The sequence below is a fragment of the Pezoporus wallicus genome, unplaced genomic scaffold (genome assembly GCF_028554395.1).
Source record: "Pezoporus wallicus isolate ANWC-B61680 ecotype Strahan unplaced genomic scaffold, APGP_CSIRO_Pwel_v1 contig_1876, whole genome shotgun sequence".
Classification (NCBI taxonomy): Eukaryota; Metazoa; Chordata; class Aves; order Psittaciformes; family Psittacidae; genus Pezoporus; species Pezoporus wallicus.
In genome coordinates, this window is record NW_026638337.1 from 3,176,622 (window position 1) to 3,196,518 (window position 19,897).

At 34.7% G+C, this 19,897-nt stretch overlaps 1 protein-coding gene across 8 annotated transcripts in view; it reads left to right on the top strand.

The window, feature by feature from the left end:
* NBEA (neurobeachin) overlaps positions 1-19,897 on the top strand; it is a 506,572-nt gene that overhangs the window by 389,333 nt on the left and 97,342 nt on the right. For all 8 annotated transcript variants that reach the window (XM_057410438.1, XM_057410433.1, XM_057410439.1 and 5 more), the window contains 2 exons: positions 13,974-14,091; positions 14,894-14,996. In XM_057410438.1, coding sequence (XP_057266421.1) covers positions 13,974-14,091; positions 14,894-14,996 — 221 coding nt within the window. The remainder of the gene's footprint in view (positions 1-13,973; positions 14,092-14,893; positions 14,997-19,897) is intronic.

Below are 19,897 nucleotides of genomic sequence, written 5' to 3' on the forward strand. Positions count from 1 at the left end.
CATTGAATGTCACAATGTTAACTAAATGTGTTCAAACTCTGAGTATCTTACAGATTTGTATCAGATCTTCACTTTAGACTTTTATCGTAAAGACAAAGGATTTGTACATCATCTATAACTAAAGAATCTCCTATAAAATATTTTTTAAGAGGAAACCCGCTTAGTACCTTGGATTTTCTATTGCAATGATAAAGTATTTTTTGACTCTTAATTTATGGATTGGTGACTGTAGTTTGACTCTAGGGTTACCTGCTGTTTTTCTTAGGGGGTGTCACTCAATTCCAGGCATTTTAGTAGCTACAGTATGCTGGTGTGTAAAACACTTCCCTAGTCACTGGAAAAAAAAAAAAAAAAGCTTTTTTTTTTCTTACCTTGCCCTTCTGCATAAGAGTGCAGAGAGTATTACAGCATTTTATATTTTCTGTATTTAGCTGCTTTCACTGTGAGTACTGTGTCTGGAAACAGAGCCCTTCATTCACAGAAATCCTACCACTTACCTTTCCTTTGTATTGTTAGTTACTGCTGCTTTAGTTCATGGTCTCTATGACAACTGTTTAAATTGGGATGGGCAACTGTCATCTTAGTATTACTGAAAGAAAAGTGTTAGCGAGCACACAGTTCCATAGATAGAGCATTTCAATATAATCCAATTTTAATTGAGCTCCAGAGACTTTGATGTGCTGCCGAAGGTTGGGAGAGAGCTATTCCAGGGAGAAATTAAAGCAGCCCAGCAAGGCTTCACTACTCCAGACTGTCACCATTCTAAATAAGCATTAGCATCAGACTTAACCTTCCCCTATGAAACATCTCACTTTTTTTTTTCCCCAAGCTTTTTGCTGCCTTTTTTTTTTTTTTTCACCACACACATATAAAGGCAAAGATACTTTCATCTTTTTATATACATTTCTACATTCCCTTGATTAAGTTTGAAAAGCATGTACTGGGCTTGAGATACATCTGAGGACGTCTGTTGGACTTTGCATTGCAGTTCATAGAAAGCAGTAGAAGCAGAGTGAGGATTAGTTTGGAACAGTCAAATGGCTTGTGTCGGATTTTCTCTCTAAGACTGCTGTAACAGTAAATTGTCCTTCTGCTAAAAAGTTGAGTAGGGACTTATTTTAGCTTGGTTTCATCATTAATTCCCTTTCACAGAAATTAAAAAAAGCAAATATTTCATTGTAGACTCTCCTGCTAACATGTGTCCATTAGCTATTTTCTTCTGTTTGTTTTTGTTTCGTGCATAACAGCCAAAAATAGTCATATAACAATACAGTAACAGAAGACTTCTTTCTGGTTTTGCACAGTGAGAAGCTTAGAACATGATTGTAAAGTATTGAACTGTTGAATTCTTATGATCACTTAATTAAAATATAAGATCCTTTTGTAACATTTTCTTTTTCTTTCAGAAATAGGTATACATACACAAGAACTTCTAAAATGAAAGAACTTTATAATACTAAAGTAAAACTGAGGATCACTGTATATTTTCCAAGTTTTCCATACACATTGGACAGCATTGCATATTAGAGAGCTAAGACACATTTTAACATTATTATTATCCTTAGCTTTTATTTTTTTATTCCCCCCTCTCCCCTTTTTTTCCCCCCTCTTTATATTTGACTTTCTTGTCTTTCAGTGAAAGAAAAGCAAATTTGCAACATGCTGAGCTCTTTTTCTGGATGCTCAGTACTCTCTGCTTCAACTCCAAATGCTCCAAACAGTGGGAGTTCAGATACTCAGCTGCAAAGAAGACATGCATCTTGCAAAACTGAGTCTATCAGAGATTGGGTATTAGGGGATGCTTGTATTCTTTAGAAGGAATGTGATATACATCAGACTTGGACTTAATGGGAGCAGAAATGGAACCAATCACAGTACAGGCAGTAATCTGTCTGTACAAGCTAATAGGGTTTATTGTCTACTAAAGCAATTAGCCTCTTGCCCACATAAAAGAACAGTAGAATATAGATTAATAGGAGAATTTGAATAGTTGGCTGTTGCAATCTATTAAAAAAAAGTGGAAATATCAAATCTCTTTGTAAAGCTTGAGGTAAATTCCATTTTATTATTTTTTTTAATTAATGTTAAGAATAAATTAATTGAGTCTATATGAGGGAATCCTCTTTGACTGGGATTGGCACACTTTTTCATAGTCACGTAGTACCCAGAAGCCCATAAAATCTAAATGCCTTCTGTTGTGGAGCAGCTTGTAGTGGATAAAAAGAGAGGCACATTCACACAAAGTATGTCTACACGCTGACAGGTGTTGCAGTAATTTCATACTGAGAGCCTAGAGTTCACCACAGGAAAGCCTGTGAGTATGCCCAAATTTATGACATGTAGGTTTACATTCCAGTTGGCTAGAGATCCGAAGAGGGAACTGTATATCAAATCTGCTATAGCACTTCCTTCCCTAGCTATTGCAGACATCAGAGAACTATATGTGTGCCCCAGCATTGATTTTTGGTAGCCAGCTGAGTAGACTATTAATATTCATCATAATTTTTGTGAGCATAGTTTTGACAGGATTAGACCCCCCCCAAAAAAGTTGTACTTACCTATCACTTTGACCTTTACATTGTTCAAATGAAACAAACTGGTAGTTAATTATATGAAAGTACACATAAAATATGCAGAATGCATGTAGTAAGAATATTGTGTAAATGTGGCTTCAGTTATTGGAACAAATATAAAAATCATTTATGGAGTTCCTATATGCAGTTTTCACTTGATACATGTTAATTTCTGCAGTTTTTATAATTTGTGCATATTTATTTTTCAGTGCCTAATTACTGTATCTGCAAAAAAGATGTTCCTTAAAGCACATATAGAATGCATAGGTACTTTTCATGTAATACTAAAACAAAATAAGTGTAATGAAATGCAAGCTAATTAAATTATTTTTTAGTTGCAGCAGGCAGTTTGCAAGCACTCTGAATTCTAAAATTCTTGGAAGAAACATTTCTATTTCTTCCTTGCATTTACTTATTAATATGTGATAATGTTTCATACACAATAATAAAAAGCATAGTAGAATTCTGGTTGCTATTGGAGCTGTGGCTTAAGCTTTTCTGAGGGCTATAATTGTTGTCTTCTCCAGCAATACAAAAAGAAACTCATCTGAAGCTCATCATAAGTGATCATAATGAATCAGTTGGTATCACAATATATTAGGAAGATGAAATTTTTATGTATGATCACCATGATTCACAGGCAGTGTAATTGTTCTTTGGGGACATTAGAAGCTGACATAACATAGAATAGCCCTGATTCAGCTCTGAATTCCAGTACCAAGCAAATTGACTTCCAGGAGTCACAGTGCTCCAGAACCAGTACTTCTAGACACAGCAGAGTGTGTAGCAGTTGTAAAATTTTGAATTTCTGGAGGATTATGTTTGTCTGTAGCAAACTAATACAGATATTTTGAGGAGGGTGGGGATATTGCAGATGTATAATCTCTATAACTTCATTCATATATTTCTTTTTGCTCATAAAAATAAATTTTAATTTTGTTGCTAAAATTTCAGCAGTAGAGATTACTCCAGTTATATTCCCAAATGTTGGGATTAATGAAACAGCTTTTGTATATGAAGTTGAAAGTGCTACTGGTTTATGATCAGCCTTATATAGGAGGAGGTATTAAGAACAGAAACGTAAACAAATGAGCTCTGTAGTACAAAAAGTGGTAAATCTTCTAATTACTGTTATAGATCTTAGATCATATGTATTCTGCTCTGAATAAATCAAACAGGAAACTTAAAATCCAAGACACTTGCACACTGAGTTCACATCTATAAAAGGAGGGACATAAACCTGTCTTTCTACATGTCATTAGATAGGAAATGGGTAATGTTTAACCAAACTCAATGTTTACACTTTTCTCAAGACCAATTACAGTCCTTTCAGTTATAATGTTAAGGATTTGATCAGGGTACATTTGAGTCTTTGAACATTTTTTTATTGCATTGCACTTTTGATTAAATACATTGGTATGTAAGTTCTAACAGAAAACCAACCAACCAAAAAAAAAACAAAAAGACCCTGAGGATTTTATGACAGCTTTATTCTTTATACTTGGGAAAGAACACATCGCATAGTTGTGGATACCATATGTGGATATTCAAACTATTCCTATTTTTTTTCCTTTTGCTGAGTCCGAAAGCTCGACTGAGTCACTTATCCTTAGTGCAGTGGAAAACCTAATACATGTGAGGATGAAGTAAGCACCAGAAGACAACACAGTTTTAAATTTTAGAACATAGAAGAACATGAGTTTCTTCTATTCCTTTCCAAAACTGGATGATCAGCACACTCACCTGGAAACCTGGGAGTCAGGCTACCTTGTGTGTTGGTAAATTATGACCAGCGATCAGTGCTTGCTTTGTAATCCTTGCAGAAACATGACAGCAGTCAGGGAGCTTCCTCTTTCTGTTGCTTATTCAGTCATTTGTGTGTAGGAGCTTGCCAGGAGCTGCTTAGCTTTTCCTTGGGCAGCATGCAGCTGAGGCAGCTCACTCATGCACTGGCCATCCTGGACCAGCAAGGAGTACTCCTCCAGCTGTGAGCTGCTCACAGAGAGCATGGTGTGGGGTAGAGCAGACAGCGCTGTTGGGGGTGTCATTTGCATTCACATAGCACATTCAGGGAACTGAATCTGAGTCCCTACCCGAGCTTCTTCTTTAGGCAACAGAGAACTTGTTCATTTTCGTCTGGTGTTTGAATCTAGTCCTGTAAGTTTTCCCAGCTGAAACTTTCACAAATTCTGTTAAATCCACTGATATTTCAAGTTTAATAAAACTGCATTATCCTTCATTTTAGCTATTTAAAGAATAAATTTCCAGCTTTGGTTTCAGGTTACAAGCATTTATCAACACTGTCTTCTCCCTGCAGTTGTAAGTTTACAAGTCTGTCCTTTCCATTGCTTTACCTTTGTGAAGGAGGTCCAGAATGAAGCAATTGACAGAAAAACAAGCTCTCCATTTTTAATCCTTAAGAAAAGTTCTCTGTTTTTGCTCAGATCATATCAATTTTATGTCTTTTTTTGGCTTATCCACGCTACTTAAAATGTAATTTGTGCAGTTCTAGTTGAAAAAAAATGATTGCATTTCAGTGAATGTGGTGCTGGGGGAGATCTGAGTGTAAATACTGAGATTACCATTTGCCTGTTTGGATTAATCTCTAAGCACGAGACGCAGAGTGAGAACAGAAACAGAAGTTCTGTTAAGACTTTTTACTAGACTTGAGTCTAACATCCCATTGTTGCCAAAGTCAACACAAAATCATCTTAAATCTTGTGAGGTAACAGGCACAGTCTGCTTCAATCCTGTTGCTAACTAGAACTAATTGAGCTTCTCTACTTCAGGTTTTGCCCCAATATGTTTCCTCAACCTCTGTGTTTAGAATTGGGCTGCTCTCTGATATGGCTTTCTGTGGCACTAAAATATATTTGTCTTGTGCTTCTCCACTTTCACTGATGCCCCAGCTGGCACCATCAGTTCTATTCCTGCTTTTAGAATCCTTAAATCAGCTGAAACTTATGATTAAAACAGTAATTGTTGGAATTTAATTTGGAAGTAGGCCCTAAAAAAGGTCTCTGCCTACCTTTTCTAAGGTGGTAATGTTTAAATCTGCTATCCCTTCTTGATGCTGTTCTTCCCAAGATTTTCAGTCCATTGCTGGCGTTTCAGGAGTTGCCTAAATTGGAAGTCTGTTTAGACATTGCATAGAAAGAAAACCGTACAAAGGCACCCAAATGTGTAATGCCTATTAAATGAATGATAAAAATTATTATTCAGAATTCTATCTTTACAGAGGTAGTATTTTACCATCTCAGTAGCCCTTGTCCTTGTGTTTAAAACTATGCATTGATGTTTCACAAAAGCAGCGTTAGAAATAGTGCACTTAGAATAAGTAAAATACTCTTTTTGGATTATTTTGATCTGGACATTAACATCTAGCAACAGTGTTTCCATATTGAGGAGTGGGTTTTTTTACTCTGATAACTTTTCTGTGGCTGTTTCTCAAGAAATCCCCATATCATTTCCATTACTTTCCTGAAACGCAAAATCATAACATGCAAAACCATTTTACCAATGCAAAGAGGAAAATGGCCTGAAAATGGGCCAACTTCAAATAATTTTTCAGATGACTGAAAATAAATGTGGGAATAAGAGCTTCAGTTAGTGTCAGCTGAGTGGGCATTGTTTTAATGGACACTGAAGCTCTATGCTGATCAGAGAAATCAAACTTGGAAAAGGGTGGGGTGAACAGAACCTCATGTTTCAAGACAAGGGGCCTCTTGAAAGCTTAAAAAAACATTGAAAGTAGAAGTATAAGCTGAGAAAATTTGGCAAGGAAGTAAGGCCCAAAACCACAAAAATAATATCTGCATTTTTTAGATCCCTGAGAGGAGGACAAAAATGAAGCAGGAGTGCCAATTTTTTTTATTTTTATTTTTTTTAAAAAGAAGGCAGTTCTAAAATAGATTTTAAAAACTGATGTGAATGAAGAAATTATAGTGGCATATAATACTCAGCTCATCCTGCAGAACATAGCATCACAAAGGGTACTTGGAGGAAAGCTTTTAGGGCTTACAAATAAAGAAACATTTTAGATAGAAGCTTTTTATAAGTAAGGGAAAAGTCTTAACATAAGGAGAAATAGAAAACATTTTCCTAAACAAAAGTTTTCAAAGAAAAAAATTATAACATGATATTTGGTGAGATTTTAAAAGTGTATATTCTTATGTGACTATGGGAATTGAGGAAGAGAGGATGTTCTTAAGGTGGCTTAAATGTATATAAAAAGAGAAAATAGTAAGAAGTCAATGAACACTAGGATATTAAATTAATTTGAACTGTCCTTGTTATTTATGTTCTGAGTTTCCCATTTCAGAAAAGGAAAGTACAAGGTGTTTCATCCTTTGAAGTTACCTGATTTTGAAATTTCTTAATAAATGTTTCCTTTATACATTTACGTATCTTGACATGATATATCCCATGTTACAGTGCGTCCGTATTTTTCCTGCTAAATCTGAAATTTGATCATATTCAGTGCTTCATCAAACATTTTAAAATTATATAATCTTTACTCAATATGGTATTTCATAAATTCTAAGAGTCTGGTTCCACGCCATTAATGTCTGTCATTTCAGACTGTATTTAGAATATATGAAGCAATCGTGCAGTCTGCTACATACTTGTAGTGAGCCCCATGTTGTCAGATGGTTCTGGAGAAGAAAGTTTGCTGTATGTGTACAGGCACCATTTTTTTTTATCCTACGAAGATCTGCATTCAGAATTTCACATTTTCCTTGAAGCAAATGGTGATGCTAGAAAATGTATGAAAAAAGGGAAATCCAAATCACTGTCAGGAGAGAATGATTTTCTGTAATCATTTTCAGGTGTTTCTTACGGTTCTGGGCAACCAAATCTAGTTGAAGATGTCCCCTCTGAATGCAAGGAGGTTGGACTAGATGACCTCTGAATGTCCCTTCCAACCCAAACTATCTGTGATTCTATAACCTCTAAAAGCATACCATGATGCTAAACTAATTTATGAATGCCTACTGTTTGTCTGGGTCAGGTGCATGTGCACTCTTCTGTAGCTGGCTCTAGACATCTGTTCACTGTGATTTGTTTTCATGAAGTACTCCCTGTTTTATTGGCAGGGTATCTGAGGCTGCAAATTATAGTACATCTCATAAGTCACTGATGTAGGTTATATACCAGATAAGTTGCATGAATTTTATGATTACCATGAAATGGTTAATACAAAATCAACTGCTGCTTTGTGACTGAAACATACTATATCCTGCTGTTTCAAATATAACTATAAAGGGTGGTAGCTTTTCCCACTATGTTAATTAACTTTTTCTTCACTTCCTTGCCTTTTTTTTTTTTTTTCCTCTGCCTATTCATGTACAAAAAAGCTGAGGTGACCACATATACAGATTTTAGCTTTTTCATTATGGACCTCTTAGCTCATTCGCTACCCAAAGCAGGAGCTACAGTTTCCACCAGACAAGGGGGAGGCAGAAGATTCGAGCAGAACCTTTTGGATAGTTCATGCCCATCACAACTGTGTTTGGCTATTTTTCAGGAGGGTAGTATCAGGCTAACAAAAATATATCTTCTTTTTTAAGTTTACAGCAGAATTTTATTTCTCAACCTTAGGGAACATTAAATATTCATTTGACAAGAATGGATGAGGGAGCTTCAGAGAGTTTCTCTTCTCTCCTTGCCAACTAACTGCATTAACGGAAAACTCTGTCATGAGAAACTATATGCAGGCTCCTCACCTGGAAACCTGGAACAGCAGAGCTATTTTACTTTAGTTCTTTTTGATAACATAGGTGTAGGAACTGTAGTGTAACTGAAATGAATCGAGATTTCGTCTTCCTCTCTTTCATTCAAGGTTGGGACACATAAGATAGATAGCCTCATACTTGGCTCTCACAGGTAATCTGTCTTCCAACCGAAGTTGGTGATGGGGAATGAAGAATGAAATACGAGCAAGAATCCTGTTCAGACTAAAGTACCACTGTATATGTGGATCACAAGGGCTTATTTTTTATTGGAAGAAACACAACTTTGCAAGCTTAGTTTGAAAAAAAAAAAGGCAAAAGGGCACAGCATATAGTTAGTGCATAAATAAAATAATTGTAGTTAGAGTTGAGGAAGACATGCAGAGTTTGGTGAAAGTTGCAGAACTGGACACATAATTCAGAACACTTAAACCACTGGAAAATAGAGGGACCTGAAAAATTTGTTATGGTTAGTGGACTGTTGGAGGGACAGATTGTGAATATACAATACAGTGCCTTTAAGCGTATGCCTCCAAACCTTTGAATCAAAAAAAAGATGAAAGGTTGCTTTGGGTTGGGCTACCAGGATGCAACAGCATCCCACTAGACCTTAGTCAAGTCTGTTCAAATGTAGAGTGAATACTTCTTGGAATGTAAAAGATTAAAGTTAAAGAAGTAGAAAAAGTAAACTTAGAAGGAGGAAAAAGGATAAATTCGTAGAAGTTTATCGCACATCTAGAGGAAAAAGAAAATGAAATAAGTAACATGGCAAAGACAATACCGTGCATTGCCGAGTAACAGAGCTGTCTCGCAGATATATGAAATTTTGATGTTTAAACTAAGGACATGACAAAGTTCTTTTCTTTAATGTACTAACTAGAATAGCAGTGTCCAGGTTAAAGATAGTAGTAGATACACTTAAACACTGGATAAAACTGTCTTTATAGAATGAAAAAGTGTCCTCAGTACCAAAATTACAGTATTCTTGGAAGCTTTTTTGGTTACTGATAAAGAAAAAAATATATTTAATTTCAGGAAATGGCCATTTTAAAAATTTATTTATTTTCAGAAAGCATGACTGAGGATCATTTTCAGACTTTGAAAAAAATAATCTGTAGGAACTTTGAAATGTATCTGTCAAAATGTGGATTAAAAAAAACCCTCAATTGTATAATACATGAGTACAAGGCAACCATGTTCCTAACTGCTCTCGTTGCTTGACAGTGCTTGACAGTATTAGTACAAAAGGTAAATAATAATAAACGAAATCAGGAAATAAGTGTTTTGAAAAAAAAAACAGAACCAGTTATATTGCATGTTAATGGATATATGCATTTTGCACTAAACAAAGATTCACAGATGTTACAAGTATCAGTTGATGCATTATTTGATGAATCAGGTTAGGATTAAAATACCCTGAACCAGAAATCTTGTGTCAAAATACAACTGACGAATTCCTATTGAAAACAGTAGGTTAAATTTACATACATAGGTATTAATGAATCACCCCAAAGGGCTAATTGAAAAAAAGGAAATATTTCACAATAAGAAACAATTTTTTGCAGCACACTGGAGAAGTGACCATTCTTACCATTAAGTTTGTGTGTGAGGATAGGACTTGTACAGGCTGCTTTCCTCTATTTCTTTGTAGCACAAGATTTTGTGATTATTTGAATTCCAGAAAAAATAATCAAAAGAAAACGGCCAGAATATCTTTTTGCATGCTGTGTCTGGTGCTATGAGATACCAGAAAGTGTTATGAACCACTGTTTTTCCTATAATCTATCAGAAAGTCTAGCGAAATGGAAACTAGTAATTCTGGTCTTCTTGTTAATGCAGTATCTCAAAATTCCAAGAGTTAATTAACAACTAAAACATTATCAATAACTGAATAATTGCTGAAGTATGTTTATGATTAAAAATGCCTTAATCTTAATTGAAAAAAGAAATCCACAGGGAGATATCTTGATTGTATCAGAAATAAAATTAAAATGGAGCCTTCACATTTGAGCCAAGAGGAGAGTACTTAAGTAGTGGTTCTGCTTCTCTTCTGTAGATCTTTCCATCTGAACATCTCAAGATGCCTTACTAATCTAATCAAATTAAGTGTCACCAATAGATGTTTTTTCATATTACAAAATCCTGAGATTTAGAGAGTTCTCATTTCCCTGTTAGGGTGACAGCTTCATTTTACTGCAGTGCATCCTAGCAAATTTTTGTTCTTGGTCTATCATCTGCCCAGTGGACCCATTACTGTTTTTAAAACATGGCCATATTTCTGAGTAAGTGAAAGGGTTTTGTAAAGAGAAGTGAATTTTAAACCAAACAATCACAGTTGATATTAAAAATAGAAAGACTGGCCAGTCAAATATAGACTTTGTTTGGTTGTTTTTTATTTTATTAAAACCAACTTGTTTAAGATACACCTAGAATTCAATGCTTTGTGATGAAATTTTAACCATTAAGAACAAAAAGTCTTCAGGACTGTTTTTAGGAAAAAAACTCATAAAGATATCAAAATATTGAGCCCTGACTTTAGTTACAAACAATGAGATACTGCATAGAGCACATGGTAATTTTGGCTTCAGATAACTAGGTAACATAATTTCAGTGTCTTTAGGTGAATGAAATGGTTATTTCCATGTTTTTATGAATAATGAAATATACAATACACGCAGGCATTCATTCACGTAATATGAGAAAGTGAAATGCTAAAAATCATCATGGAAGGAAAAAAGTATGAACATTTTAAAGGATTCAAATTCAGAAAACTTAAATTACTTTGGCTTGGCTTTTACAACACAAACAAGAAAGAATCTTCAGCTATGTCAGTAATTTCTGTTGTAAACTGTAGATACCTAATAATGAATGCTTGAAAATAGATGTTATGGAGGATAGCAAAATTGGGTAGTATATTTTGGACAGGAAAACAATACAACAGAAATACTTAAATAACTGTGATGATTTGATATCAACATGATAATCTAATATTTGTAGGACTAATAGACAGTTAAGAAGAGTGTAATTTTGGACAGTAATTGAATTACAGACTCCTTCCTTTCCTCTGATTTCCTATCTATCTGCTTTACTGGAGTGCTTTCTTAAGTCATTCATGTCATAAAAGGATGAACGTACCTCTATGGAGTTACACTTGGTTTATATTTGAGTGAAAAGAGGAGGAAGAAAAAAGCAGTATATGATCAGTATACAGTGGGCTTTTAGTGTTGATCTATAACAACTAAGCTGTGGTATACATTAAGACATTGTAAAACTATTACTGTGAATCATCTAAGATGTTAATACATAAGATATAGTCAGTATTAAACATTTTTCTTTAGGAAAATAATGGACAACTAGAAACGCTTTTGAAATAAAAAGTGAATTCCTGAAGCATGTTGTTTTGTCGAGCTAATTCTTTGGCAAATCTGCTGGCTGCTGTACATCTGGTTGCAGCTATATACATTTCAAACTCCTCTCTCCTGGAGACTGTTTTCATCTTTTAGCTTTTTTAACTAGAGTGTTTTCTTTCCTATTTTGTCTGTGTATCTTAAGAACCTGTGTATTTACAAAAATTATATATCAGATAGCACCAGAATGCATTCAAAGAAGGAGGGTGCTGAAATCTTCGGTCATTGTTCTTAGCCATCTGAATTTCACATATACAATACCAGCTGTATCCTAGCATCTGATCTCAATGAAAGATTGAAAGAAAATTTGGTTTATTTAGCTTATCAAAGAGAAAGCCAAACAGTAACTAGATCACAGTCTGTAATTACTGACCTAAGGAAATCTATTGCTATCTGATACTAGAAGACTAAGGTGTCATGAGATCTAGTGGCTAGAAGCTGAAGTCAACAGGGTTCAAAGCAAAAATCAGGTGCAGATTTTTAGCTATTGCAAGACTTAAGCGTATGAGGTAGTAATTCCACAGCTGGCTTGTGACTGGATAGAGGGAGCATATAGTCTCTTGCGTGTGTCTGGAGACCTCCAAAGAAATCAACCCGCTTTCCTTCTTCAAGGCTGTGTTTAGTTAGTGTGGAGAACTGAGTTGAATAAAACAGGGCTATCAGCCACAGTGTTGCTCAAAGTTTTGTCTGTAACTTCTTCTCATATACACAGAACACGGGGCTCAGTGTGTTCCTCTGTCCAGTTTCCATCAAGGATAGAAGCAACATTTGAATCCTCTCAAGTGTGCTGAAGCATATTTGTATTAATTGCTGTTACTTTCAGCTCTGAAATAGATTTATCATGGAGAAAAAGGTTATGGAGAACAAAGTAACAAAAATCTGTGGAGCTCTTTTAGCATCAAGTGCACAAACTTGGATCAAATTTTTCATATATGAAGACATGTCAAAAAATTGAAGCTACATCAGTGAAAAAAATGAGGGAATATAATTTCCATTATCTCAAGCATGAAAGATTGTTGACAGCAGCAACATATGATTTCCCTAACATTTCCGTTTTCAGAAGTTGGAGGAGGTCATGATAACAGGAAGAGCCCAACTGAGTGAGTAAAGCATTGCAAGCCGGTGGACCAACAGTTTCTACTGCCTAACAGAGAACAGAGAAATTCAGTTTTTCCAATCTGAAACCTTGTTTTTGCGTTTCCCTTTAGCAAAGCTTTTCATTGTGATACTTTTTTTCACTGAAGCTGCAGCATTCTCAGTAGCTGCAGCGTAGGGGAAGCCTACAGAGCCTGAGAAATGCAGCTGGGTGTTGTGAGGGGATGATAACCATCCCAGACAACTGATTCCTCCTAGCATGAAGTCACGGTCTCAGCTATGGACAGAGCCCACTGAGCAGAAGCAGAGAGCTGCAAACAGCCTTCCAGCTGATGAAAAGCATTGGAAAAGGGTAGTTCTTCAATGCATGATACTGCTGGGATCATAATTCACAGATGTCCTGGGTTTAGGGAGAAAAGTTAGAGAAAAGTTAATAAAGCTGATACCTAATTAAATTGTGTCTTTTTTGTCTGTTTTCCCTGAATGTCCAGAACAATGAATGAAGAGTGAAAAAAATAATTTAGTTATTGCTATCTAGTCTCAATACCTTCAATTGAGAAACTGATACATTGGAAATAAATGCTACTTTCAACTATTTTAAACATTAATTTTAAAATGCAAAAATACAAATTGTTAAATTTTGGTTATAGTTTGGGATATTACATGTAGTACTTAACTTTATAAAAAATATTGTGTCAATGTACTCTTCTAGCTAAGGGCGTATGACCCTGAAGTGGATGTGAATAAGAAGGTATATTATTTTGGTTGTACTTTGCATATGATAGTCTCAGAAGTAAATCTGTTACCCGATACATGGCAACTGTGTCATGCAGAGTGTTGGAAGAATATACAGCTAAGGATAATTGCAACTGTCTCCATTACCCTGTGTTTGCTTGTAGTGTCTGGAGGAAATAAGTTAATGTGACTTACAAGAAATATCTTAGTAGTATCATGTTACAGTACTTATGGTACTCTTTTAACAGCTATACTTCATTGTATTTTTAAAAAAAAAAATTATGTTCACATTTTAAGTCATGATTTTTAGGTGTTAAAGAGATACAATTAACTTAAATTTACTTCATTAATGGGTGAAATTTATTATGTTCTTATGCAATACTTTAATGAAAAGCTCCTGCTAATAACTCTTACCTTGACTTTTTTAAAAGGTCCTTGCCTATACAGAAGGTCTTCATGGAAAATGGATGTTCAGTGAGATTCGGGCTGTTTTTTCAAGACGCTACCTTCTCCAGAACACAGCTTTGGAAGTGTTTATGGCAAACAGAAGTATGTTTTTGTTTATTTTGTTGCATAAAAATATGCTAGGAGTTATTTTATGTGTTACTTGTTAATTCTAGAATTTAAACTCTGTGATTCCTTTGATAAAGTATTCTTGTCTCTTTAGTAATGCTTACCCTTCCATGTGTTCATTGCATTTCATATTAAAATCAATTGCATAAGTCAATCTCACTGCTTTCTGCATAGTACAGATATTTGTTTATAAAAACAGGTCATTGCAGTTGGTAAATTCTTCAAATGTTTGATAGGAAATTTGCTTTTTCTATGATCTCACCTGTCTGCTCCATTTTCTGAGTTGAAGTAAAAAGGACCAGATCAATAGATGGATCCACTCAGTTTTCTGTATGCGCTACTCTGAATCAGAGTTGAGAGGTTGTGAGGTGTGTCTGTAGTCTTCTGCCCTGAGGAGCTCTGATATAAGTTTTCATTTCAGCTGAAGAGGGAATTAGGCAATTTCTGGTCCTGTGTGTTTTAGTGCCAACCATTTAACAGCTTCCCAGCCTGGTAAGAGGTTTTATGGGTTAATGGTAAGCTTCAGTGCCTCTGAAGGATGCCTTGCTCAGGTCTTCTGCGAAATGGGAGAGTTAGTGACAAAATGTTAGTGCTAATGATACATAGGCATGAAATATGCCAGGAATTTCTGTTCTAACTTGGATTCCCAGGAGGAGGAAAGTAGAACTTGACTTCTCTTCCCAAATAAAAATCAAAGAGCATTGTAAAAATATATGCAGGTGGAGAAACAGACTTCTTCAGTTGGTTTACTAGTCCATATTTTCTCTTGTTCATTTAGCTTCTGTTATGTTTAATTTTCCTGACCAAGCAACAGTGAAAAAAGTTGTGTACAGCTTACCACGTGTTGGAGTAGGAACCAGCTATGGTTTGCCACAAGCCAGGTAATGTAATTAAAATAGTTTGTATATTTTGTGCTTTCTGTATTATACAAATGATATTTTTAAACATGTCAATACTAAAATATTATTCTTTATAATATGTATTCTAGATTTTCTCTTTCTTAAGTTTAGCTTGAGAAACAATACCCTTTATTTGCTATATAGCCTATTATGTAATAGAAGTAAAAATATTATAAATTAGTTTTTTATTTTAATTAGAGAATATAAGTACCTTCTAGTGAAGAACCAAAAAAAACACCTTATACCTTATTTTTTCAAAGCATGATATTCAGTCAGGTTTTAAAAATGCAACAAAGAATGTTCATCCTTGCTGTGATTGGTATGCAGGACATGGAACTAAACTTGACTAGATTTAGTGGCTAATGAATGAAAAGAATTTTTTATATCTGTCTTCTCACTTGCCTTTTGTATGAATGTGTGTGGGTTTTACTTCACTGGTCATCAAGTATAGTGGCTGTTTTGCAATTTCCAAATTTCTTCTATTCTTTAGTATAATGCATTAGTCCTTCCACTTCCAAAATTAAGGAGGATACATACTTTGGAAAAGACCACTAAGGTTCAGTTCTAGAGATTTTCACATATGTGGACAAGTGCAGTTTCAACATCAATATCATATCAGGTCAGGAAAAGGCTGGGGATTGTCAGATCTTATACTATAAATGTGTTCATATTTCAGTGATGGATGAAGTCTTCATATGTACTTCACTGAATTTTGTAGGGGGTGTGTTTCTGCCTCCAGCTGTTTTTTTTTCGAGTGTTTGTTTGGAAATGTCTGCTCAGACCTAATATTGGTTTCGAGGGTGTATCCACAGAAGTTTGGTGAAAAATATTTAGGTTCAGAATTAATTTCTGGTCAAAATGAAAGAAGAATAAATAAACATAAGTGAGTGTGGAAACAGCAGGAAATTCACAAAATGTAGTACACAGGGTTCAGGTCTCCATTTGGCTTGACAAAAGAATGATTGGCAAAAAGCCAGTGTCTAAATCATCAGTGTGGTGTTTGGGATGTGTCTTTTCTTTCTTTAATTCATTTCCTACAAACTAAAACTTCATATTGTCCTTGTTTTATCCCAGTGCAGAATGTAGAAATACTGTGAAGCGTCAAAGCATTTGTAGGATTGAGGAACTATTTCAGTCACAGCTGAACATCATTCCCTGTCATGAGCTCAAGAGTCTCATGATGCCTAAGGCTTGATCTCCTGAATGTGCTGAAGTTCTTAGGCAAACTGCCAAATTTTTCAAGTTTTCACTGAGATTAAGGGGAAGTTGGGGCATTTCCTTGAAAGGTGCATCTTGTTAATATTTGCATTGCTCTTCCAAATACTCAGATTAAAGGAACTGCTGTCTCCAAATGGAAAGTAATAGTACTCTTTTCTGAAATACAAATGGCCACATGGTTTAGAACAAACAAAACGCAAATTCCTCAATCAGAATTTTATATCTACAGTGACATCTTTTCTGAAATACAAATGGCCACATGGTTTAGAACAAACAAAACTCAAATTCCTCAATCAGAATTTTATATCTACAGTGACATTTTTTGCTTTTGACATTCATATCCTTTGTGCATTATTCAGTAAATAATTGTCTGAAAAAGTTTGTGGATGTATAATTATTTAGAAAAGTTTCATCTTCAATAGTATATGCAGTTATTTTGATACCTTTTTGCTTGAATTTCAATTTGAATCAAAAATGGGCTTGCTAGCCTTCAGAATAAATCCAGCGTATGGTAGTGAAGTTGTTTTTGTGCCAATCATGTTATGATTAATGCACAATAAAGACCATGTGATCATGTTTTTTGGTGGTTTTTTTTTCTGTCTACATACACTTACTGTCTTCAGTAGGATTGCAGTGGAGTAACTGAGGGAAAATCTGTCTCTTAACTGCTTGGTAGTTAATATGTTGTTGATGCTAGAATGTAGTTTCCTTTCCTATGAATATGTTTGTTCTGGAATGGTAATTTCAAAATTCTGTTTATTTTTATATCTAACATTAGGAGAAGTTATGCTAAGAAACCAAAAAGAACTGCTATGCTGAGCAAAATGTTATCTTTTTTTTTATGAACAATTTTCCAGATTCAACTGTGCTTTAAAATATTTTAACAAAAAGCAGATCTTTGGTTTTTTTTGCTTAGGTTCTGAGTTAATTTTTGTAATTAGTATTTCCTTTCTGATACTACTCTGATAAACATTTTATCTAAAGTTAAATACATTATCATAAAGAATTATATTCATGATGGAAATGTTCTAAAGGAGCATATTACATTTCTGTTTTCATGGGGAAATCCTGCAATTAACAAAGAAGGAAGGAAATAGGAAAAAGCAATATTCATGATCTGCTGGTGGCACAAAGAGTTAGAAGCAAATGAGCTAGTATCTCTTCCCAAGATTGTTACAGATTGCCGTTTTGAGCATGTCTCCAGATTGCCTCTTTACTACTTTTCCGAACAACCTGTCTAATGCTTTGCTTCAACAAAGCATTCAAGCCTGCGTGTAATGTTACAGAGAAGTATTATGTCCTTAAAATTACTGTTCACATGTTGAAAAGTTTGGTCTGATTCAGCAAATTAATCCGTCTTTAATAAACGCATTTTAAATGTTCCTGAAACATGTCATAGGAGATACCTAGGCAGACAGTACTGTGCCTTATATTTTGCTTATTTCTACAGCTCCATATGATTTTACATAGGTACATATGCTCATTTTTACAATGCTATTAGCAGACCACTTTTTAGGTTCTAACACCTCAGGTGTAATTTACTGATACATTTTTAGTGAGGGTAACATGACAGCTTAGAAACTGTGAGCTGCCTGATAGTTTTGTAAGCATATAGACATCAAAGAATTGGTAAAAGATAAGAGTATCATACTTCTCCACTAAACATGTGCTAGCACCTTCCAGTGAACTTCTGTGGGCTGTTAATGCATTACGAAAACAAAAGCTTCAGTTAGTAAATCTAAGAAACAGAAATGATGTAGTTTTTTGCTGAATGGAAATGTATTTTGTCTAGTATGTTAACTATATTTAATGTCAGCTCAGCTCTGCCATTTATTCCACATCAGTATCTTGGTGATGGATTTCCAGATCCAGAAGTTGGATTTTGAGATTTCCAGAAGGGAGAGGGTTAGGAAAACTAAGATTTGTTGTTATCAAAGCATGAAACCCCTTCCAGAGCTTTGATTGAAAGTGAATATTGATGAGTTTCTTGTCAAAAGTCAGTGACTTTACCAAGCCTTTTTTGTTTCTGAGCAGGGGCAACACAGCACAGAACCTCACACAGGTGCTATATTTTTTCTAAGATACTTAAAAGATTCTTTGTGTGAGATTGGCTTGTAGCTAACTAAATTAAGTGATTGTGAAAGGGGGTCAATCATGGGATATATAACATCCCTTCCCTCAATAAAATGGGAAAAATGAATCTTGAAGAATTGGCTCATCCCCTTGTACATCAGAGTGTCTTCTGCACTTTCCACTTTAAGTAGGTATTTCACGGTTCTCTAGAAACAAAGGAAGCACATTCATTTGTGCATCTTCATATTGGTGAGGTCACATCGAAGGAGAGAAATGGTTTGATCAAAGTTGTGTGCATTTAGCAAAACACAAAACAGTGGGTCTTCCTATGTTAACTGAAACAAGCAGATGTGGAACCAATTTATTGTGCATAATTTTATCCAGTCTCTGCTGAAATAACTGCAGACCTTTCAAATACTTTTAGCTATAGAGTAAATAAGTAGCTTTTTTAATGCATTTTGATTTTCTGTAGATTTTGCTCAAATCAGGCATTCAAATCTGAAGTCCAAAACTTGACAGTTTATAGATTTTTGAGACTCCCTGGGAGATTGTGAGTAAAGTCTAAAAGGAGCTACTAAGCTGTACTGATGCATAAATGTTGTTTTGTCATGGGAGAAAGAGATAGTCTGTGACAGAAATGCTTTGTAAATTTAATGAAGAAATGCTTTATAAATTTAATGACCTCTGTAGTATTTTTGTTTTCTGTATTTATTAAGTTGTGTGTAGCATTACTCAAAGTTTACTGGGAACAACATGTCTTCAAAAATTCCACTGTAAAAGTAATTGTTATTCTATAAAATGCAATCTAAAGTATGGTTACATTCAGATAATTCTTCGGGTAAATTGTTCAGAAGAAGTGCAACAGAAACAACTTAAAAAAAATTTGTAATGTCTGTTGTGTACCAGTGAAGGTCTTTCTTTCTTGCCAAGCTGGCAAGACCTTATATACTGCTATTTTGGGTAAATAGAGAGATTAAAGAAAAAAAAAAAAAGAAGAAGAAGGAAGAGTACCTACATTTCCATGGTCATTTTTGTATGCTCAATTTGTCAGCCAAATTATGGCAGAGACAGGCAACTGACACATTGACAATTAGACATGTAATTTTGATACATGTACACTCCAGTAACAAACCTAAACTCATACTTTCTCCAGAAATAGGGTTTAGTGCATACATAGGAATATGTACATGTATCTATAGAAGTAGATGATCCACATTTTTGTAATTGCTGCCCAATTTGACACTTTGTTTGTGACTTTATTTTAAGAAACTGCTCAGCATTCAGAGTCTAGAAATAGTACACTTAATGTTTAGTGTGCAATTGAAAACCAAACCATTGGGGGTCCTTATTTACTCTTTACAGGCTATATAAATACTAGATACGTTCTTTAAATTAATGAATAGGCTACACACTAAGGATCCCCTATTTTTTATTTTTTTTTTTTAGCAGGTATAAACATCTTCTTTATTTTCATCCATTTATAAAATTTAGGTTTCTGTAAAAATAAGTAGCTCAGGAGTTGAACTTTTTCTTCTCCCAAAGATTTTCCATGTCTTTTTTTTCAGGAATGACCGTTTTCCTTGAAAATGAGT